At 39.5% G+C, this 23,904-nt stretch overlaps 1 protein-coding gene across 1 annotated transcript in view; it reads right to left on the reverse strand.

The window, feature by feature from the left end:
- Window positions 1-1,968: 1,968 nt before the first annotated feature.
- The window catches only part of LOC148015562 (uncharacterized), a 34,734-nt gene continuing 12,798 nt past the window's right edge, over window positions 1,969-23,904 (reverse strand). Inside the window, exons 3-8 of the mRNA XM_087665068.1 lie at window positions 6,116-6,221; window positions 5,964-6,032; window positions 3,700-4,193; window positions 3,319-3,580; window positions 2,371-2,579; window positions 1,969-2,268 (exon numbers count right to left, since the gene is read on the reverse strand). Coding sequence (XP_087521194.1) covers window positions 2,202-2,268; window positions 2,371-2,579; window positions 3,319-3,580; window positions 3,700-4,193; window positions 5,964-6,032; window positions 6,116-6,221 — 1,207 coding nt within the window. The 3' untranslated portion in view covers window positions 1,969-2,201. The remainder of the gene's footprint in view (window positions 2,269-2,370; window positions 2,580-3,318; window positions 3,581-3,699; window positions 4,194-5,963; window positions 6,033-6,115; window positions 6,222-23,904) is intronic.

The following is a 23,904-nucleotide window of genomic DNA, read 5'->3' on the forward strand; positions in this document are numbered from 1 at the left end:
AAAATCAATTTTGGGCTAAGAGGCAACAAGAAAACCATCTAAACAATAGGATGACCTGATTGGCTGTATTTTCTAGGAATGGTACAGTTGCATGGCCTAAATTTGCAAGATCATCGAAGACTGGGAACAAGAATGTCAAGATTAGGGCTTCCATAGTGCTAAAGAAAGAATTACAACATACATTTGTAATCTAACATTTTCCGATTGCATGTGGCATTACATGGACGTGTCTTGGCAATAGGCTAGTGCCTCCTTGGCGTTATTAGCTATTATTAATAGTCGAGAGATCATTTATGGTTGCAACCAACTTATTTTTGAGTTCAATGAATGCTGATGTAAATTTGATCAATGGACAACAAATTCAATGAGATTTTGGAGGTTTAGAAGAGGGTTAATTTGTATGCAAATGAGCCCTAGGCTGGTTGATTGAACCAAAGTAATCAAATTCATTGACAAGATATCCACCATCCTAGTTTGGTTGGTAGTGGTGGTGTTCATCCTTTGCAATAGAGCTATGAGGATGAGTGTGAGAAGCAACAAATTCATCACCTTTCATCATTGCCTATTTTTCAACTTAAAGGCTAACGAGGAAGGAGGGACCATGTATATGGTATCCATTTTATTATCCCCACACCCTATTTAGGGTTTCTACCAACTATTATTAGGAAGTTCTCCAAGATATTTTCCAAGTCATCAGCTTAGGTATAAGAGTATTCCTTTTCGTCTTTTCATGAACAAAATGAGCCACATCATTTAAAGAGGCATAATGTAAGTGGAGAGGAAGGGCACTTCTGATTTGTGATGATTTAAGGAAGATTCGGGACTAGTAATTTTAGTCTGGTTATTGGACCTTCAACTTAACAGACCAAGACAGCTTCCATTGGCTTGCACCACCCTATACCCCCAAATGGGTTGTCTTTCTGTGGCCACATAGTTGGATAATGAAGGCTGCCAATTTTCCCCAAGCTTTTCCAGACATGGCAGCGTCAACATGCCACAGCTTCTAGCCCTTTTCTTCTAGGATTTATGCACTCCTTTCTAGTGCTGTGTAATTCAATGCATGCACAACTCATGGCTAGGAATCTCCCCAATCTTAAAAAGAAGAGAAATATACATGCTCAATAGTAATGTTGCCACCAAAATCAAAAGCAATGTGTGAGAGGTTCAACCAACCGTTGGGCCAAACATATTACAAGACCATTGCAATGTACTAATTGCATCACAGTTCTAATAGCATTCATGCAAATGCCAATTCACTTAAAATCTGGGTGCTGTTGAAAAAGGGTTTGATGGCTACCACCTTCATAGCAAGCAAACAAAATCCAAGAAGGTATTCTATATTATATGCCAAGCTGTTACATGTCAACTAGGCACCTTCACACTGTCTTGAGTTTTGTCCTCAATCGCACTCACTAGCACACATAAACGCTACACCCACGAGGTGTGAATATCGTTCTTTTAGAAAAGCTTTGCAAGATGTATAAGCGAGAAAATGAAAATCAAGCCCAAATCTGCTTACGAGAAGACACATGATTATGACTCAATCTGAGGAGGAACACAAACAGCACATAGACAGGTGGTAAAGAAATGCTGCATAATAATAATGCTTTGGGTCCCTACAGAGGTTTCTGTTGCCATGAATGCAGATGCAACTAGCTACTACACATACAATTTGGAGCTTCCTGATAAATGATAACAGTACAAAATACAAAATTTATATACACATGTTTGAATTGAAGGACTATCATACATTAAAACTAAAACCAGTGGCAGACTGAAATAGGAAAAGTAAAATGTATGCCTCTAATAACTTCAAATCAGGCACATGAAAAACCTGCATCAGCATGTTAATAAAGTACAACTTAACTTGCTCTGATTACCTTCATACAAAAAAGACAAAACATACAAGAGAAAAACAATGGAAAAAAGAAAACATGTTGCCTGGAAGGACAGGATACACACCATTCCTTTTCAAGAACGAAGTCTTATAGATTCCCATATCTTGATCACAATAGGTTATTCAATCTTTTACCAAGCAGTAATTTATCAGAAATAGTATCAATTCTTGTCAACAACTTCAAGCTCTCACGCACACAACTCAACTGTTACTAGGAACACAGCTTAAAATGTATAAGTTACAAAAGAAAGGAAAAATAAGGCTCCATCTGATATCAATAGAGACAATTGCTTTGTTTAGCTCCTTAATCTTCTTCTTCAGCTTCTTCCAACCACTTCACAAATGGCTCCAGACCCTTCACAAAGGTTTGCCTGTTCATTGAAAGAACATTCCAACAAGCAATAAGCACAGATAGGATAACTGATGTTGAGCAGCAGAAGACAAACAAAACCATGAACCATGCGTATGTATACCTTCCTTTTGGGTTTGAACCTTTCCTAAACCATGCTAGAATAGTGTCTTCTGCAAGGACGTCTTGATCATACAAAGCTCGTATTATTTCAGGAAACAACTTCATCAGTTTTGCATCCTCGTAACAGTAAGTCTGGATTGTATATATGAGCTCCAACTCAAGCTTCCCAGTAGTAGTGAAGGAACCAAGCAACTTTCCCCAGGTTTTGACCTGAGCAATAAAACAGGTACAGGGAAGATCAAAACATAACCACATAATGCACTGCAGCATTTGCCAGATCATCCAACTTCACTTATTACCTACCCTCAATGAGATGATGGTTCAGGAACACAACCCCCACTCTTATGTTCATTTTATAGATAGAGATTTTCAGTTGGCACCACATACCTACCTTCCCCCTACAAGTAAATCCTGAACTTTGGAAAACAGCAACAAGACCTGTTTCCATTCTTGTGAAAACCACAGTTCCTACTTTTATGCACAGTGGAAGCACTAAAACGTTTTACATCATGTATGACTCCATACAGTAAGAAGGATTCCTGTGCAAAATACATGACATCAAGCACCAGAAAAGACACCCTTACACCCAAATTCCAAATTTGTAGGATTCTTTTCTTATGAACTCATATTTTTAAGACATGTCAACTATCCATCTCTACCCCGATCCAAATGAAGAACGAAAAAGCAATATCAGCAGATCCATCATCAGAAACAAAGACTAGTGGTTCCATGCAGGCAAATAATATACAAACGACCATAAAGTTCCTTGGAGCTGAGTCACAACAAGTACATTTAGCACAAAGCAAAAGAAATAAAGGCCTCAGAAACCCATCTGCTAATCTGATCAAAAAAAGATACAGCATTGAAAGGCATTATTGTCACAGAAAGCAAGATTCAGACTCAATAACACAAACATCTTTGCTTAGACCTGATCACAGTAAGGACCAACCTGTCTCAAAGCTAGATTTATATTTTGCTGTTGATTTCTCCCGGACCACTGAATTGCATCCATAAGAGCCTCCCACACAGTTCGTACCACATCTATGTCTGGCAAACTAGCTTCTTTGCAGCGTTGCTTGACGGACTCAATCAATTCAGTCATGTCAGCATTTTCTGAAATCTGATCAGTCAAATGTGTCTTCAATTCTTTCAGCTTCACATCAAAAAGCTTTTTCTTGTTATACTCCACAAGCTGACCTAATCCCTCTTTGCTGCAAAAGAGACATACAGATCAAAGTAAACATCGTATTAAATAAGCTGCTGTTTATCAAAACATTTATACATGCACCAGCTGTTCAAAAAGATATTAGCTATGACAAAATTTGGCAACCTGAAATGCTCCGTGAACGCCTCAATAGTCCGTTTTTGCATCGGGAAAAAATCCAAAAGCCTATCCTCCATCTTCCCACGCTTCAGCAGACCTATAAGATCATCGAAACTGTTCTCTACAAGATACTCCTTGAAAAAATCAGTTATAAATCCAAGCACGGTCCCTTTAGCAACAAGACTGTCCTTCAGTACTGCAGAAAAAATTGTTTCTGGAGGAAGCCCTGAAAGCTTCTGAGTAAAAGTTGTTGCAGTGAAAATGGCAAGCTTCTTCCGGTCATCTTGACCATAAAGTTCCATGGATTGGAGCTGCCTTTGCATGACATTCTCAAGACTCTTAATCATAAAAGGACGTCGCCGAATGATCTTCTGTATATAGAGCACATGTGGAATTATTTTCTGCCTTGAAGCCTCACAATTCAAAATGGAGTAAGGTTGGCGTTCCCCTTCTTCTGGTTTTGTGGTTCCTGGTTGGTTACGACCTCCATTGAACACCACCTGGTCACATATTCATACAAAAACTCAAATTGCATATCACACCTTACCAGAAACCTGTTACTGGTCATTATTGTACAGGGAGAAGAAACTATTTAAAATAATGAATGACAATGTGAAGAACTAGTACTATTACAGCTGCCATAAAACACTTCAACCTGTAACAACAAAAAACAACAGAACTTACACTTCCCTCATTATGCTTAAACCAATTAAATTCTTTCTTCTCATTTTATTTTCACCCTAACAAGTAAAATGTGTTATGAGTTGTCCTTACTGTGGAGTCCCTTGTATGTTACTGTCTCACTTGAGATGCATGGAAAAACTATCTTGATCCTATTTAGAAGATGTTCATGGACCTCTCAAATAATCCGGTTCAACCATGGCAAGCATCATGTGTACCATTTTGAGTATTCTTTCAATGGCCAAGTCTTCAAAGATGGCCTCCATGGGAAAACTTAATTTCCATGATTGCCATCGTTTCTTCCTTTATAAAAAATTAGCTTCCAGGTAAGAAATTAGATCTGTGGTACTGTTCATTCAAATGGCTAGTCAGAAGCATGTGTTAAAAAGCCAAAATAGAATTTCAAGCACTCCTCATCTCTAAAACCTATTTGGACAGACAAACTTACATGTAAATGTAATGTCTGTGAGCATAATAAGCGATTTGTGTGATTAAATGCCTAGGTGTCTAAAAGATGACCTAACTTTACTTGGCCTACATTTGTGGGTTGAAATCATGAGCCGTTTCTTTCATTCACATTATGTAAAATTCATTTGGAATTAAGGGGGAGGGTGAATCAAATGCTGAAGCACCCTCCCCCCATTTTAACTTTTTTCTCGTTCTTTGAAAAGCTACTTCTATGGCTAAAAGGTCATCTAGAGGAATATGTTGCGGTCTATTGTAGCAACGCATCGATTTCCTCTTTTGTTTGGTGTTCTATCATCTCTCCAACTTGCTATAGTTCTCCTCACTTCATGGAACTGCTGTGGAGCTCATAGCCTAGCTGCCAAGACCATTTCTAACATGTTATATTTTTGTTTTTTGAGCCAGTTGTCAGAAGTCCCATGTCCTCCCTCACCATTTCACTACTTAGTACTGCTTAAGAGGACCCCTATCCCAGTCAAACAAGTGTAGTAGGCACCTAGCACCCCTGTGCAGGGATCCAGGTAGTGCAGCTCTCTCACTTGCTACAGGTTTTCAAGTAGTTTTATTACTGAACAGATTGCTTTCTGCACTCAGTACTTGGGTAACAGAATCTGTTAGTGTGTGAACATGTGGCTTAATGTCTGTTGTTGTACTTATTAGGTCCACCTCATTAGCAGCTGTTTATTAAGAAATGTTGCTGTCTACAACCTACATCAGTGGCCTAGAGCTAGAAAAATCATTTTCTGGTAAGTCATCCACACTATTCCCAGAAGGTGTGCAAAAATCAACTTTTTCATATAGTTCAAGATCAAGGGTCAAACCCTACATGGATAATATGATAAAATGGATACCCCAAGTATGAGTCTTATCTAGAACATTCCATGGCATCTTCTAACATCTGGCATGTATGCATGTATGCTGCCAACACATGCACAGCCCTACATGTACTCCACAAAGTTTGAAGATAAGAGACCTCAACAAATTTGCACCAATTCTAAACAAAAAAGTAAAACCAGAATCAACTTGTTCATTGAAGGTCAATGAAATAGAAGGCAAAAACAAACACGCTCTATATTCTAAATCAAACATATTTTCATGGTGAAGCTAGTGAATAAGATGACTACCTCAAAGAAGGTTTCACCATATCTTGAAAAATCAAGATCTGAGGCCTCAATATCTTTGGCAATAAGTTCCTGCAAACATTCAAATCTGATCTTAATCAAGTGAAAAAGACTCGTGCATACATGGTATGTGTAGGAGGCATAGTGGATCATACCAGGTCTCCTGCATGCTCAAGATAGACTTGCACAATTGCATCCGCAAAGCTAGCAGGATCTAAAGGTGCTGCTATATTTCGCTTGCGGGTCTTGATCCGCGTGCCACTGAACCAAATCAGAGAAAAGGTTACTTGGATAAACTGCCTACCTTACATGGTATGGAAAAACTCCGCTTTACAACTGATTGCTTATGCAAGCAAAAGGATTAACCCATGCAGTAGACACATATATCTCTGGAGCACTAAACAACTTCCTGTTTACATCTACCTCAAGCTCTTCCTTGTACCATTACAACAAAGAAATCATCCCTGAATATAGACTTTGGCTGTTTGGAAAAGAACATAGAGACTTTTGCTTGGCCATCACAACAAATGAACATTTAGAAAAACATATCCTCCTATTCAGTACCATTTTGTATTTCTTCAACACCTACCCTAAGTGAACCAATACAACAACAGGTGTGCATCTTAACACAAATGCATTTGCATGCCTAAGTTTATCATTGTCCATGGTATACAAATGAAAATCTACATACTAACATGCATAATGGATGCATTCATATGCATTAAAATGTGCACGTCTGTAACATTCATCCACAAATGCATTCATATGGAATGTTCTTCAAAAGCAGAGTCTCTACTCTCACACATTGAGAATATATTAAGTAACAGCAGTATACTTTGTTACTAGGGAACACGTATTGGTCATTTTGTATGTTGTCTTGAATCGAAAGTAGCTCCATGCATATGTATGGAGATCGGAGGATAATTCATCACATCCCTTAAATATTGCTGGTGGCCTACAACACCATTATCGTGCAAAGGCTACAGCATGTGATATCATGGTGCATAGATGGACAAGTAAAGTAAGTGGTGTGTTGGAAGGTAGGAGAGAGCAATCGCAAGAGAAAGGGGGGAAACAAAGGCAATATAAGCCCAATTCACTCACAAAGTTTATTATGTTTTATTTATGTAGAAGTCATTTCAAAGTAATGGTGGTTGGCATGGTTGACTAGTGTTGGTAGGTGATGCTTGATCATGCCATTGTCACCCCATAGGTGGAAGGGATCATGTCATGGGGACGTGAAATATTGAGCTGCTTTAATCTTGCCAATAACATTTGATTAAATTATTGATCAAATGTGCAATGTTGTTTAGCACGTGCTGCACATGGCGGTTGTTTCACGGTAACAAGCCAAGGACCCTGAAAGTGCAGTGGGTATCGAAGGCAAAAGATGTGTGAAGTTATTCCAACTAGGCTTTGGTGGTTGTTTTGTGTTGGTTTTGACCCTAGGACAGTTGTTTGGCCATTACGTATCAATGGTGACACGACACTAGGGACTAGCATTAATTTATTAATTAATGCCAATCTAAGGACCAACAAAGGCTTCCACTTGGCGCAAATACCCATGCAACCTAAGAAAAAGTTTTTTGAGCTAGAAGAGGCCATTCAATTTAGTTTTTCGGCTAGGATATAGGGAGAGGGTGCAATTTCTGCAATGAAAACAGCCACAGGAGGCAAGGAACAACAAAGAAGAGCCAACTTGCAATAGGGGATAGCGAATTGAGGGTCATCTAGGGCTGGTGACAGCATTCAGCAGCAAGCAACTACATCCTAGAGGGTCCATGCAACAGCATTTAATGCTGATCAGGGCAGGCTATGGGCAGGTTTAGGGGTTTTCCCATGTGGAAACTTTGAATTTTCTCTCTGGCATTCTTTCACCTTCTCCAACCCATTCTCAAGTTATCTTAGCATTTCTCCACCATTTGGAGCAGATCTCTACCAAATTTGGGGGACAGCAGGGAGAATTTTGCTGTAAATCCTAAATTTCTACAAAAATTAGGGTTTAACAACCACATCAAGACATGTCCCATCGGTCAAAGGCATTGTACACTAAAATCAGCACCTGAAATTCGTGGAATTCTCAAGGATTTCAGATGCCAACCTATCCATTGTGAATTCAAGGCAGTATTTGGCTGATTTGGAATTCGATTAGAGCGAGTCTTGGGTGAAAATCAAGGGGCAATTTGCCAAATTTGCTTGCTGATTATTGGTACAGCAAGGGGCTTTTGGATCACCCAAGGAGATTGTGGAATCTCAACTTGTATCCAATCTTGTCCAATATTATTAAGGTAAAGTGTGTATTTCAATTTATGCTCATTTATTGATTGTTGTAATTAAGTGCTTGATCAAGTATTACCACCTTATTCGAGAGGAAGGATGGTTTCAGATCCAATCACATCCTTTAGGTCAAATGGACCTACAAGCAATGCATGAGAGCCTCTATTAAATTTTTAATCAATATTTGGCTCCCAACCTATTGAACCCTGCCCTCTGACCTCTATTCAAGGCTTTTCTCTCCTTAAAGATCTCGCCACTGTTATCTATAGGTAGTTGGGATCCTAATAATAAAGGGTTCAGCTTCACCTCAAGATGTTATTCAGTCCCCTTTGCTCAATACAATAATGAAACATTCATTTTTTTAAGGCTCCAAAAGATATCAATCTATTTCATCAAGTCTGCAACAAGCAAAAGACATATCTGTGTTTACCTAACAGGACATGGTCTCTTGGGAAAGACTCCAATTCGTTGGCTTTTTCCCTCATCTCCCGGTAAACTAGCAAGCTTGCATGATGATCTTTATCCATCCATCTTCAATCATGCTGCTCTTGCGCCATGCCATGGTTCCGATTTTCCTTGGTGGGTTTTGGTGAGTCTTATGTTTGTATACAATGCCAACTTCACATTAATTAAGTACAGATAACTTAAAAGCCACCCCACCTAGACCATCAAGCCCATGTCCTGCACAACTTGACCATTGTACTTTAAACTATTTGGATGAAATTTAGACCAAAATTTCACAAAGACGTGAAGTTTTGAGATGCTCTAATCTTGCCGATAACATTTAATTAAGTTATTAATCAAATGTGCAAGGTTTTTAGGCACATGTCATGCACATGGCAATTATTTCATGGCAACAAACCAAGGACCCCAACAATACAATGGGGTGCTAAAGGCAAAAGTTGTAATAAGTTATGTCTAACAAGTACTATGTAATACCCAGTGTCGAATTTGGGCCTAGACCAATTTATTGGCCAGTAATGTCAATGGTGACATTAGTGACTAAGCATTAACTAATTAACTAATCTCGATCTAAGGGTGAATAACTGCTCAGGGATACCTCGAAGACAAATTAGCTTAGCCAATTTAATTGATGGTTGATGGAATCGATTTTTTTAGTACTAGAATAATTATTAAATTAATTTTCAAAATTAATATTCTGAAAATTAATTAAATAAGCTGGATAATGCTGAAAAATGGAATTAAAAGGCTGCCACTTGGCAAAACTTGCCCAAGTGGAAAAAACGTTTTAGGAGCTAGTTGAAGTCTATTCCAACCATTGGAGAGAAAAGATTATTAGAGAGCAAGGAGAGGCTATTGATGTGATTTGCAATCACCAAGGATCAGTCCTGGAGCATATGACATTAATTTGGAGCCCTCCAAGAGGAGGTGACAGTAGCCAAAGGTTCTTCTTGTGCAAGCGATAGCAAATAGGAGGAAACAACAATCTTTTTGGTGGTCCTAAGCTATAGGTGACAGCTTCCATGGCTGTTTGAGTAGGATAGTAGCAACTTTTCAGAGTTTCTTGCGATGAAACTCTGAAATGTCTCTCTCTACATCATTCTCTTTCATCCCCCAGCTGTCTTTTGAGTTATCTCAATATTTTCAGCAATTTGAGCCATCAAAGAAAAAGATTTCAATCAAACTCTACTGTAAATCCTAATTTGCAGCAAAAATTACGGTTGACAACCACCTTGGAATGCATGCTCAAAATTAAGAGCTTAAATCTTGAATTTGAACTGTCAAAATTGAGAAATTTCAAGGAAATTCAAAAGGCCAACCAACCAATATCAAATATGAGACTTGTCTTTCAAGGAGCAAGGCGAAAGCTAATCCCCAAGCAAACCAAGGGGTAAATTGCTTTGGAAGCTTGATGGTCTATTTTGACAGCAATAGACACTTAAATTAGCCAAGGAGATCAAAGGATCTTAGTTGTACTCCTACCATTTGCAATATAAGATAAAGAAATACCGCAAGGGGTACCACTTTTGGGACCAACCGAATGTCCAATGTCCAAGATTAAAGTGGTAAAATGTACATTTTTAGTTTAATTGAATTTTATGCTTGTTGTAATTAGTGCTTAATCAGGTTATTTACCACCCTATCCATGGAGAAACGCTGGTTTCACAAAAGCAACCACAACACCTACTAATAATTAAGTCGTGCAACTACCCAATTAATTCTCCAAACAAAAAGAAAAAGAAAGGCTATTTCTCTAACCTCCACACATGTTGCACATACTATACTTGCATGATTTTATAATATCAACACATGAGAGCCTCGATTAAATAATTAATTAATATTTCGCTCTCAACTATTGGAGCTGACCACGGACCAACCTATGTCCTACACAACTTGACCATTGAACTGTAAACCTATTTGGATGAAATTTTCATCAAAAACCACCACAACACATGCTGCTAATAATTAAGATATGCAACTACCCAAATGATTTCCCAAACAAAGAGAAGATGAAAGGCTCCTACTCCAACCTCCACACATATTATACTTGCATTTTTGATAGCCAAGAGAGAGAAGGAGAACTAAAACAAGATATCCCAACCACCAGGAATGAGGATATAGGCTGCCAAGAAGGAGAGAGAAGGGTTGCAAAAGGTAACACATACCTTTCTAATTACATTAATATCCCACAAATGTTTTCAGCTACATTAATACAAGGAGGTTGATTGTTTAAATCACATGGACATTGCTTGATACTTTAAACACTTGTTTTAAGTCATTGGAGGACTGCTTTGCATTTTAAAGCTACTCACTAGGCGAAACTTCTAACTGAACATAATTCTAAGGTGCAAACTTTCGATTTAATGAAAGTTACACACTATATCTTTCGCTCATTTGTCCTACCCTTGTGACCATGCCAAGAGCTCGAGATATCCAACTTAAAGTTCATTATTTTAATTAAAAAATTGGATGAAGTTTATTTAAAATTAATCAGTTCATTTCTCACTCTAATGACAATCATAAATGACCTACAATTAAAATCACAACTCCTAATGCCAATGATTTCCATGTGCCTTGCTCTTGGGTCAAGCTAGACTTATCTACAACGTGATGTCCTCAAATGCTCTCAACAACCCTAACCAAATGTCCAACAAATCTCTATATTCACATTCCTAAGTGCAATAAAGATGAATATGTGCTAAGTTCGATCAAATTGAAGCTGAAAACCTGATCCCAATCTCACATTGCTACATGCTACAAATAATTTGTTATATATGCAAATCTCAGTTCCAAATTGATTTGATCAGCTTTATGAGGTCTCAACCTTTTATATACATTGATTCCAATGTCTTGCCCTAACATTTGCACTCCCAATTTGTTATCAAGCTGAGTAAATTCAAAGCTATGAGGATATGCTAGGGTTCGCACTCAAGAAACACAAAAAGTATGACCACGATTGAAACGCAAGGACTCAAACAGTGACATGCAAAACTCTTCACAATGAAAAAGCACAAACACAAACACTAGCGTGCATAATGCTCAAGGGTAGAACACTAGTGTCAAAGTGTGATGTTCACCGAAAAATCCTGAATGCTGCAACCACCAAAGAGAGATGTCAAGCTGCTGAAAAGTGATGAATGCTGATCACAAGAGGCTGTAAAAAGCCAAGCAACAGCAAAGGGGGTGGAGATGATGCAAGCAGCCGGTAGGCAACGAAACACAAGACTATAGCAATCGCCAAAAAAGGCACCAACCTATCGCCTAGTTCCAAGGGCTGAAAACGCAAGACTTGCAGCTAGAAAAATGACATGGATTGTTGGCAGCTGCAGGTAGGCAGCACATGCAGCAGGCTGAAAGCTCCAAGCACGAAGGCAGCAACTGTAGACGGGTTGTCAAGGGCCGAAGGAAGACGGGCTGCAATCGGTAGGGGCTAGATGGCTGATAGATAGAAACTGATGGCTAAAATCTACGCGTAGATGCAAGAAACCTGCACACAAGGATAGGGCTTGAATAGTGGGCAACTTGTGTATTCTTAAACATGAGAGGATCCTCACAAAATTAGAGTTTTAGATGTGGGGAACAGAAAACTCTCTCGAACCGCCCCTTGTTTAATGAAACTTTCAGTAATTTACTGTTTTGGGGCTGTCTTAAAGAGCTGATCAATGGGTAATGAATTGTTAGCTCAACACCCCCTCTCACGCCCAAAATTGGAACGAAGAAAGGACTGGAAGAGAAGCTCAAACCCATTTTTCCCCAGACATCCCACCCCAAAGTAACCAAGGTATCGAGCAAAGAGTGCACACCAGCTACCTAGTGGCCTACCAAGGCTACAAAGGCAATCGTTATCTTACCAAGGGAGTCCAAGTAGTCACCTTGGAGAGGACAAGGCATGGGACAAAGGGTGTTTGTCAGCTGTCCAATGGCCTACCAAGTCCTACAAAGGCAAATGGAACCACATTGAACCCTTTTCCCCCTCAAGATCCACCTAGGTGTGCTCCGCACACTGAGATGCAAAGAGTATGCAATACGATAAAAATGTGAATGCAACAAGTGCCACTTGGACAATGTCCCTCATGGAGAAATTGTTCACTTGCCCAAGCACCCTTTATAAAGACGATGAAATCATGCAATGCAAAGAAAATGTACAAGGAAGGAAGGCCAATGTCGAAGACAAGTACCGAACCATGTAGACTACCATGGAAGGGTAGGAACCCCCTCTCAACCTTGGATGTCCATGTCGAAGGAAAAAGTGGAGCTTGATGTCGGTCTTCACATGGTACCAAAAACCATGATGATGAGGATGAAGCATTGCGACTGAAAGAGCAAGGTAGATCACTAGCATGACAGCATCAAGAGAGATACTACATGATTTGCCTCATGAGAGAAAGCCTCCATGCTAGTGGAAGAGAAAATTTCCTAGGAAGAGGAAACCATGAAAGCAATGGTGTGCATTCTCTGTCTCTAGCCCAAGAAGGGTTGGTGCAAATTTGCATGGTAGTCCTACACTGAAATACAAAACCCTAAGAAAGAGATCAAAATCTACAAGCACAAAAGTCAAAAGTGAGATGCTCCAAAGCAAAATAAAATAAAAAGTGAGAGCTAAGTGAAAAATAACAATGTAATGAGAGTGAATATATGTGTACAAGTGAACGTAGTGGAAGACTAAAGAAGGTAGGACTAAGGATGTGGCCACCATCAAGTACATCCACCGACAAGTCGCTACCAATGAAAGACAAGGTGGAAAAGGGGCCCCATATGAAAGTGTGAAGAAAGACCTAAGAATGGATGCAAAGAGTGCAATGGGAGAGGAGCTAGCAAACCAATTAGCTAATCCTTGAAGGATACTGAAAAATATAGACTACTAGGATCATCCATGTGCCACATGTCCAACGGCGACCATTGACGCAGCAACTGAGAGATGTAGTCCCACTAGACTATCTAGTAGTAGTGCAGGCCCCTAGGCCTTGGTGCGACACTTCTTGTCCACATGGCTTAATCTCTGGCAATGTGTGCAAAACCTGTTATTATTAGGGAATTGTTGCCAAATGGCTTTTAGTTCTTTGTTGTCGTCAAAGCAAGGAGTACACAATGACAGGAAACGGCCGGAACAGCCCCCCGGCACGCGGAATCGCCATCCCCGACACGAAGCCGTCGTGGGACGCGTTGCGAATTGGTGGACCTTAAATATTATATTTGTGCTTGAGTCTTGCAGTCTTGCAATTGCCCTTTGGGCTATTATGGCATGCTGCATTTTGCTTCAGTCTAGAGATTAGACTTTATATTTGTAGTCTTTTTTGGGGCAATGAGCATGTTCTTTCAAAGATTAGACTTCATATTTGTAAGCTTTTAAGTTTTTTGGCAATGGGACCATAGGCATATTCTTTCAGCTTAGACTTTAAAGTTTAGTTCATTGTTCATTGCTTTATCATTTATGACATATGTATTATGCATTTTATTATTATAATTAAATAGCTTGTCTCTTGAGCCTTGTAAGTTGCGATTCAATTTCTAATGAGTAGTTTTAGAATGATGCATGATATCTTAAAGTTAAAACTTAAAATGATTTGTCCTTGTGGATTATATTACATGGTTTTAAGTTTTAATACTCCAGAGTCCACATGGATTATGAGTGAAATATTAATTTTTTTTCATGAATTTTAATTTGTTAAATGTCGTTCTCGTTCCCACGTCCCCGTTCCCTAGGTTTGGCATCCCCATCATCGTCCCTGTTCCCCGTTTCATGTTTCTATAAAGGAGTGACATCCTTGTTTTGGCTTATCTTCACATCTTGTAAGTAGCCATCTCGGATTTTTCCTTACAAAGAAGAGGCAACCAAACCCCACTCTAAATAAGAGTATGTGGAAGACTTCTTATGTACTTGATTGTCTAGCCTCACGTGACACAAAATCTGACAAGCGTCGAACTCATCTAAATAAGAGTATGTGGAGGACTTCTTGTGGACTTAATCATATAGTCTTACATTACGCATATAAGGTCAATAATCAAAGCAACAAGATAATGTGCTGAACGAAATGAAAGCATTTCCAAGCAACTTGTTTTAGGAGAATGTAATTTGATTGTCATTTGACTTCGGTGAGCCAATAGTGGCAAACTCTACACATGACCATCTATATTTAGCTAACTTGACTTTCAGATCATCACCTTAATGAAAACTCTTGAAGCTCAAAATCACATATTGATACATCGAGTGCGATCTCTCGCCACACAACAATCAAGAGATGACTCCAATATTCAACTTGTGAGAGAAAAATGTTGTAGCTGAGAGATAAACTCAAGGAGCAACCCAAGCAATAACTCAACATTCGATATGGCATTGCAAGCTCTCTATTGAAGGATGTGCTTAGGGCCAACCAATTGAGATCCAATGTAGGCTTAAGACCAACTACTAGGTCCTTAAGTCCTTGAGATTCAAACACTTGTTGCATGAAGTTTGACCAAGTAATGAAATTCGAGCCATTGAAACGAGTCTTATCCATGAAGGCATTCTTGGTTGTTGCAACAAGAGTGGTAGGTGTCGTAAGGACATGTATTTTTGAAACCTCACTTAACATGTGGATTGATTTTTAATCACATGGTTAAGTAAATGTTGCACATGTGAGGCGTAATTGGGATTAGAGTAAATTTACTAGCTTGGGACCCAAGAAAATCACGGGATGTCAAAGATAAAAGTTGCTTGCTTGGTGGTATCTGATGCCAATTGTTAGCCTAAGTCATTCATTTGGCCATGTCAGTTGGTGACACTAGAGAAGTGACGCTTAATGATACCTAACGCCAATCTAATGGTCAAAGATGGCACAAAGGCACTTGAGAATGGAAGTTGCCTAGCCAATTTAATTATTGGCCAATCAGATTATTTTTCAGGGCACCAAAATAATTATTAGATTAATTTTCAGTATTTAAATACTGAAATTTAATATTCAATTATGGATAATGCTGAAAAAACCATTTAGAAAGGCTGCCACTTGTCAAAACGCTCATGCAAGACTGAAAAAGGTTTTTAAAGAATGGAGAGAGGCATTTTTAGTGTATTCAGCCTACAAGAAAGAGAAAGGAGATGTTGTTGGTCTAATTACAGCCATTGGAGGACCTTCTGAGGCAACCAGGGACAAGAGAAGACCAATCAACAACAGGTGATAGCATCTACAGGCTGTTGAGACAGGGCAACATCAGTGAATGACTGATTTTTTTCAGTTCTTTGCATCTACAAGCTGTTGTGGCAAGGCAGCAGCTGCATTTGATTGATTTTCAATCATTCTTCGCGACAAAACTCTGAATTTTCTCTCTCTACAGCTTTCTCGCTCATCTCCCAGCCATTTCACAACCTTGCTCCAAATATCTCAGCATTTGGACCCTTGGAGACTGAGAAATTGCAAATTTCTCGGCTATGAACCCTAATTTATAGCAGAAATTAGAGTTTAGCAACAGCCTCGAGAAGCATGCCAAAAATTGGAAGCTCCAAGACTTGGATTTTTCAGGGCTGAAGGTGAATTTTAGCTAAATTCAGGTGGAGAACTAGCCAGCCATTAAATTTGGGGCATTTCCATCGTCTATGAAGTGGGTGAAGACTAATTAAGTGTCCAAATCAAGAGACAAATCAGATTGAAGACTTGATGGTCACTTTGGACAGCAAGGGGAGTTTGGATTGCGAAGGGGATCGAGAGAATCCCATTGTAAATCAACTTTTTCTTCAATAAACCTTAAGAAATACCGAAAGGGGCGCCAATTTTGGGGCCAATCGAGTGGACATTGTCCAAGATCAGTAGGTAAATTTGTATTTTCAGATTTGCATTAATTGTTTGCTGCTGTAATTAAGTTGTAATCAGGGATTTACCACCTATCCACAAAAGGAAGGCTCGTTTCAGTAGGACTAGAAGATGGATAGCATGTATAATGGAAATAGGATGGATAGGGTGGGGGAGTAGAATACACTTGGGAATGAATCCCAAAGTGCCGCCATGCATGCGGAAAGTATACACAATGTATCCAAAATGTAAGTATGGACTAACTGGGCATGGATATGGTGATAACATAAGTAGCCCAAGAAGGAGAGGATGGGACACTCAGAGCAAAAGATGAAATCCTTGCATAGGAGTGACCCATGGAGTATATGGCGATACATCATAAGCACAAGATTAAAATCCCTAAGGTTTGAGAGGTCAAAAGATGAGGAGGAGAGTGTCTAAGGAAAGTGAGGGGAATACCCATCACTATCGTCCCAAGGTGTAAAGAAGTGCTCACTTGGGGAGATGTGAAAGACATTGCACTAAAAGGTAGCATTTCCCCTAACAATGTATCAATGGGCAAAGATAGTGAAGTGAGAGCAAGTAGAATATGATATGGAGAAAGAAAAATTGCTAGGAGAAAAGATGGAGAATCCAACTCCTAGTGTATTGGATGTGAAAGTGGACTGCAATCCGAGGTTTCGGAATGAAGAAGAGAGAAAATTAAGGTGTGGATTAAGAGAGAGTAGAATGGTAAGGATTTGAAAAGATTGATTTACATGCTCAAATGAAAGAGAAGATATAGATATCCCTCATTAAGCATATCTGCTTCGAGAGCCTCCTCTATTGAAGTTGAAGTATTGAAAAATCTTGCACACCAAACGAAGAATAGGAGAGGGTTTGATTCATACAACTCGAAGAGCTTGTATGAACAAGACACTAAGCATGGCTGAGATGAAGAAGATGGGTTGCCAATAGTCCCAAATTTTGAATGTCTTCGATATTTGAAAATGATCAATCTCACCAACTGGTCCAAATGTAGTAGTAAAGGTGGTAGCAAAGGCATAATCTCAACTATAGATAATGCACAAATACTCTTCAAATTCCTCTATCATGAGATTGAAACTGAAAACAAGAGAAGAAAAAGGAGGTGAAGGTGAGGGGGGGTGTTGTTTTTCTCACGAAGTCCGTAATGCCTCTTCAAGGCCTCTAATGATGGAGATGCTTGAGAAGACATTGCACAAAACCAAGCCTTTACAATATCCATAGTATACACTTACAAGAGCACCTGCTTCGATACCATGTGAAGATATGCTAGGGTTTGCACTGAGAAAACACAAAAAATATAACCACGACTAAAACACAAAGACTCAAACGATAATATGCAAAACTCAAAATCACAAACACAAACAAAGAAAAAAGAAAACTCTAAAGTGAATGAACTAATGCAACAAATGAATGTAAGAGTATATAGAATGCTCAAGGACAGAGCACACACACACACATATATATTGAAGTGTCAAAGTATGATGTCCATCAGAGACAGATCCCAAGTCCTATAACCACCAATCGGAGATATCAGTGCATTGAAAAGTGATGAATGTTGATCACTAGAGACTATAAACAGCAAGCGACAACAAAGGAGGAGGAGAAGGATGTACGTGTCCTGCTAGACAACATCAGGTAAGGCTGCAGCAGTTGCCGAACAGGGTAGCAACCTCTCACCTAGCTACAGGGGTTGAAAACACTAGACACGCATCTGGAAATATGACGTGGATTGTTGGCAGCTTCAAGTAGGCAGCACACGTGGCAGGCTGAAGGCTCCAAGCAATAAGGAGACAGCTATAAACAGGTTGCCAAGTGCCAAAGGAAGAAAGGCTGCAGTCGGTAGGGGCTAGACAACCGGAACACCGAAATTAACGGCTGAAATTTGCATGCGAGAAACCTACACACAAGGATAGGGCTGAATGGTAGGCAGCCTATCTATTTATAGACATGGACAGATCCTCCCAAAACTAGGGTTTTGCATGTGGGAATAGAAAACTCTCTAAGACCGCTTGTTGTTTAATGAAACTTTCAGTAATTTACTATTTTGGTATTTTGGGGCTGTTTTAAAGAGCTAATCAAAGGGTAATGAACTTGTAACGTACCCACCTATCGGCTGTCCAAGCACGTCTTAGCGGTTCATCGAGAAACGAATCTAAGCGCCACCACTCGGCACTCCCATGGAATGTGCTGTCCAAGCACATTTTAGCAGTCCATCGAGAAACGAATCTAAGCCGAAATGCACATTTCTTTGCATAGGAAAGTCACATGAAGATTCTGATATCGTTTTTGCGATGTACACAGAAAAAGCTTTCATATGACACCCATATTGGGGGGTCCCTAAATTTTAGAAGCCTCGAATTAGCCTAAAAATGCTAGTCCTAAAAAATAGGGATGTCATTCTAAAAATAGTAAGTTCTGTACTCTGACTGTGCTTACTAAATTTGGTTGTTTCTATTCTTGACAGTATTCAGCCCAAAAAGGAAGGCCATAGAGAAGAGACAAGTGTCAAGACACTTGTCACACAAGTTTCCAAGTGTCCCACCACTTGTCACATCTCATGACATGTGGCTGGACACTTGTCTTGTGCTACTCCACTTTCCCCTTTTGTACTAGCTCTTCCCTCTCCTATAAATAAGAGCTCGTTTTTCTTCATTCAGCATCATTTTTCTTTGCTGTAAACTCATGTACAGCACCCACAAATAGCCAGAAACTGGCCCCATCCATCCCCATCATCATCCCCCACTTCTCCATTATCAAATTCCTTCATATTTCCTCTTCTATCACTGCTGTTTTACAGGACAGCAAGCCTGTAAATTCATTACAGCACCTCCTTCTCAAGCTCTTTCTTCCATTTTAGCAACAAGAAGCAAGCCCTATCCATGTACTACTGTTCAACGATGGAGAAAGGCTGATTTCCCCTCTTTCTTCTCTCATACTGTACAGAAATCAGTTATTATCATTGCATAATAGATAATGCATGTATGTTTGTACATCTTTGCATGATCTTGTGAGAGTAAGAATTACTTCTCCTCACTCTCAGGTTGATTGTAACTGAGCTCTTCCCTAAGGGACTTGGGTTGAGCAAAAATACATTCCTTCGAGGGGGGTTGCCATCTTCAACCCTCAATCTTGTCTCCATTACTTTTACATTTTCATGGCTGTAATTTTGTGAGTAATTTTCATTTTCAGCTTCAAGTGTTCATTCTCTTTTATATTAAATCTCGAAAACAAGCGAATATCATAATTGTTAAGCATACTACGTTGTTCGGGGCGTTTACAAACTAGACAACCAAGAACTTGCTAGATAATGCTTTACAATGAAAATAATACAAGTCCCCTTTTTGCTGCCTTTAACAATCAGCATAGAGCCCTTGTGGATCTTCCAAGATCCACCACCAAAGGTAGTAAAATACCCTCTTGCATCAAGCTGCCCAACTAACAATAGACTTTTCTTTATGCCAGATACATATCTGACATCCTGTAAAATCAGCTCTTGGCCGTTTTCAAGAACCAAGTGAATGGTATCTACACCCTCTATCTCACATGAACAATTATTGTCCAAGTAAACCTTGCCTAGGCAATCTACAGTGTATTCAAAAATGACTCCAAGGAGAGAGTAACATGAAAAGAGGCACCGTTGTCCACTATCCATGATTGGGACAGCCCATCATGAGCTGAAAGTAAGGCATCAATTACTTACTTTTTGGTGATGTGCATATCACTTGTTGCTGTCATAATGTCTACATTGCACGAGGCTGCAGTATCTCTCCAATGTCAAAGAGCTCTTCAACCACCACACTAGGTGCAACATTTGCCTTTGCAACTTCTTTTGAGGAAGAGTCGTCATCTTTCCTATCATCCTTATTTTTCTGAGGGAGAGTCGTCATCTTTCCTATCATCCTTATTTTTCTTTCTCTACTATTTCTTCTGTCTTGCTCTTTCTTGTAACACCGACACTCGAGCTTTTTATGCCCTTAACATTCACATTGATAGCAAGTAACATTCTATTGTTTGCCCTTGCCTTTACTTCTTTTGCTTTCATTTGCTACATTACCCCTCTTCCCTGGCCTACCTCTAAGATGATAGGCTGAACCATTGCTTTCTCCTCTGGACTTTCTTCTAATCTCCTCATTGAGGATAGAGCCCCTAACACCATCATAGGTTAAAGCAATGTTGTTAAGTGAAACAACCAAAGCCTCCCGACTATCAAGTAAAGTCATTAGCAAGAAAATAGCTTTTAGTTTCTCATTGAAATACTGCAAACCAAAGCCCTACAGCTAACTCAAAATCCTTGTGAAAGCACTCAAATGCTCAGATGCTATCTTAGACTCATCCAACTCCATCAATCATGTTCACAAGCTTGCGCATGAGATGCACTTGATTTATTGGAGTTGTATTTTCATAAGTATCCATTAGCTTTTTCCATACAACATAAGTTGTATCAAGACGCTTAATGTCTGTAAGTACATCATCAGATACAACCATTTTAATGTATGCAATGGCCTTCTTTCCCAATCCTCATCTAGCATAGCTACACCTTTAGTTTCCAAGAGTATCATCACAGTCTTTAAGAAACAAAATGCCTTGCATCTTGTCTTTCCATAGATCAAAACAAGTGCCATCAAACCTCTTGATTTCAAGGAGAGATTTAGTGTCACTCTTAGCAAAAGCATTAGTGGCCATTTGTCAGCAAAGTGCCGAGTACCAATGCTGTAATTTATGACAGGCTGAATATTCACCTAATATCAGCCCAAAATTTTAGGAAATAAGAGCAAGATTTTGTGTCACTGTATTACAAACAATGCTCAAATACAAATACAACAATAGAGGAAATGACTTTCAGCAATATAATTGAAATTTTAGCATACATTGCATGCATACATTGCATGCATACATCACTGCCACGTGACTCCCACGTCAGCAATGTCACCAAAAATACATCTGCAACAATCCCAAATCTGCAAATGATCTCTAAGATTGTTGCACCATGAATATTCAGCAATACATTAACTCAATAGGAGTTGCCTAACATGTATACCGCATTCATATTTGTCTAGATCAACTTTTGATACACAAAAAATACCCAAGATTTCTTTGCGATTTCTCCAAAATCTCATGAGTGGGAGATAGAAAACTCAAATTACATTGCTTACATCACCAAGAGTGCTTCAGCAATGTCCCCAAAATGTATTGCACCTTTCGATCTTGCCAAAATCCACAAATTTTAGTAAAAGCCCCAAATTTCCACTGGCCAATCTGCCCCTATTGTATTAATACATGTTTTTGAGAGCATAAAACGAGTAAACTAAACAAAATTTCACAAAATTTTGTGAAAGCCCCAATTTCTCAAGTCCAAATGTGCACCAATGTCAATAAATTCAACTCAGCTGAACAAAATTTAACGGATACATGAAAAGCCCCAAACTTTTCCGAGCCAATGTTCACTATGTAACTATTATGCATGAACAGCATCAAATTTGGAAAAAGCCCAAAATTTCAGCCATTAAATTTCTGAAAAAATCTTAATTGTGCTTCCATGCATAAATCAGGGCCTGTATAGATGTGCAAGTCACACAAAAAAGGTCAAACGGACTGCCAACTGACTGTCATGACCTGCCATGAGCTGTCGCGAGCTGTCACTTGTGTCCCACTAGTCAAAACTGACTGCTACCATCTGTCGTGAGCTGTCGCCTGGTCCACGCTGACCTGGGAACTATCACCTGTGATCTAGGAGCTGTCACCTACACTCATATGGTCAAAATGCACTAAAAAGACTGTTGCCTGCACAAATTTAGGCTTTCTGACCTGTCACCTGTCTGTCCAGTACACAGGTGTGCCTGAAGCTGTCGTCTGCACTCAGCCCGGCCTGAAGCTGCCATCTACACTCAACCCGACCTAAAGCTGACGTTTCTTCATGCAGACAAGTTGAAGCTAACACGCACAGAATTTGGGAAGCGCACACACCTTAACCACAGCTCTAATACCACTTTGAAGGGAAGAGTGCGCAATGGGAGTGCGAGTCAAAAGTGGAGCAGCGGTGTTGAGAGAGAGAGAGAGTGAATACCAAGATGAATGTACCAAATTGTTATAATACACAAAGAATAAAGAATGTATTTATAAATTAGGGTACAAATAAGGGTGTGTTCGCACCTATATAACTTAATACGGAGTCGAAGGGACTTTACACCCAACAAATTCCTATGGTATGCAACAACCAATGCATGGTGTGCCAAGCCCAATGTACTCGGGTATGGCTAGAAATGTGCAAAACTCTATGAATGGCAGCATTGGTTTGATGCCTAGGGCACAAAGTAGCATGTTTGGTAATGCATCTACACCCCAAATGCTTGTTGCTTATGGGGCTCAAGGAATGAGTGTTGGTCATGCAAAAGCTCTATCAAGTGTTGGTTTTGACGTAAATTCAACAAATGCACCCTTTTTGTAGCAACCAATGTAAGACAACTTGGCACCCAAAGGGCCAACAAAAGACTCTAATGAGGGTGGAAAAGCAATGAAGTTTGACTCCTTTACGGTGCACAAGATAGACTGAAAGCTTTGTGTGACCATCATTGTGGGTACAATTCAAGTAAATGTTTGCATCGAATTGGTTGACAAGTACCTTTGAGGTGGACATCATAATAGCTTGGAATAAGCTAGTGCTAAGAAATGTAAGAATATGGAGCAATATAATAAGAAGTTTTGGGATGCATTGCTATCTATTACTTCTTATTGCCCCGCACCCCTTCATGAGCAAGTGGAAAAATATGTTTGTAGGCTGCCTGCCCAAAGGAATCAAGGACTTTTGCATTTAATCCACCGTATATAGCATGTCTTGGCCCATAAAGACTACTGCTACCGCTGATGCTTCGCTACGAGAGGGGATTCGGCCTTCCTAGAGAGTGGGAAAAAGCCGAATAAAAAGTTGTTTAAGGCTGAGAAAAAGGGCTAGAAAATCAAAAAATCAAAGAGATTCTAAAGAAAAGAAGCCCAAAACATCAATGGGATTGGTGCCCAATGTTGTTAGTGACCAGCCCAATGATGATGCTACTAAGTCATGTAGAGCATGGGACAAAATTAGAGATCAGCATGCATTGATTTTCTTTGATAATGATGCACAAGTCAACTTCATCTCTATAGACATGGCAACCCGCCGTCTAAGTATCAAAGAGGATGAGATAGGACACATGGGGCAAAGTTGGAATGATATGTAAAGGCCATGCACAACCCGTCACACCACTCATTGGAAAGCTTTGGTAGCATATACAAGGATATGTGGACAATGAAAATTTCTTCATTGCTCCACTTGAGGGTTGTGATGTATTGCTTGATATGCCATAGTGTCACCATATGCATACAATGATTGATTCTCATGCAAAAAAACCACTATTCAACAAAAGGGAAAGGCACTCAAACTT

This window comes from Lygodium microphyllum, chromosome 24 (assembly GCF_053477565.2).
Source record: "Lygodium microphyllum isolate KBCC chromosome 24, Lygodium_microphyllum_v1.1.10, whole genome shotgun sequence".
NCBI classification, from domain to species: Eukaryota; Viridiplantae; Streptophyta; class Polypodiopsida; order Schizaeales; family Lygodiaceae; genus Lygodium; species Lygodium microphyllum.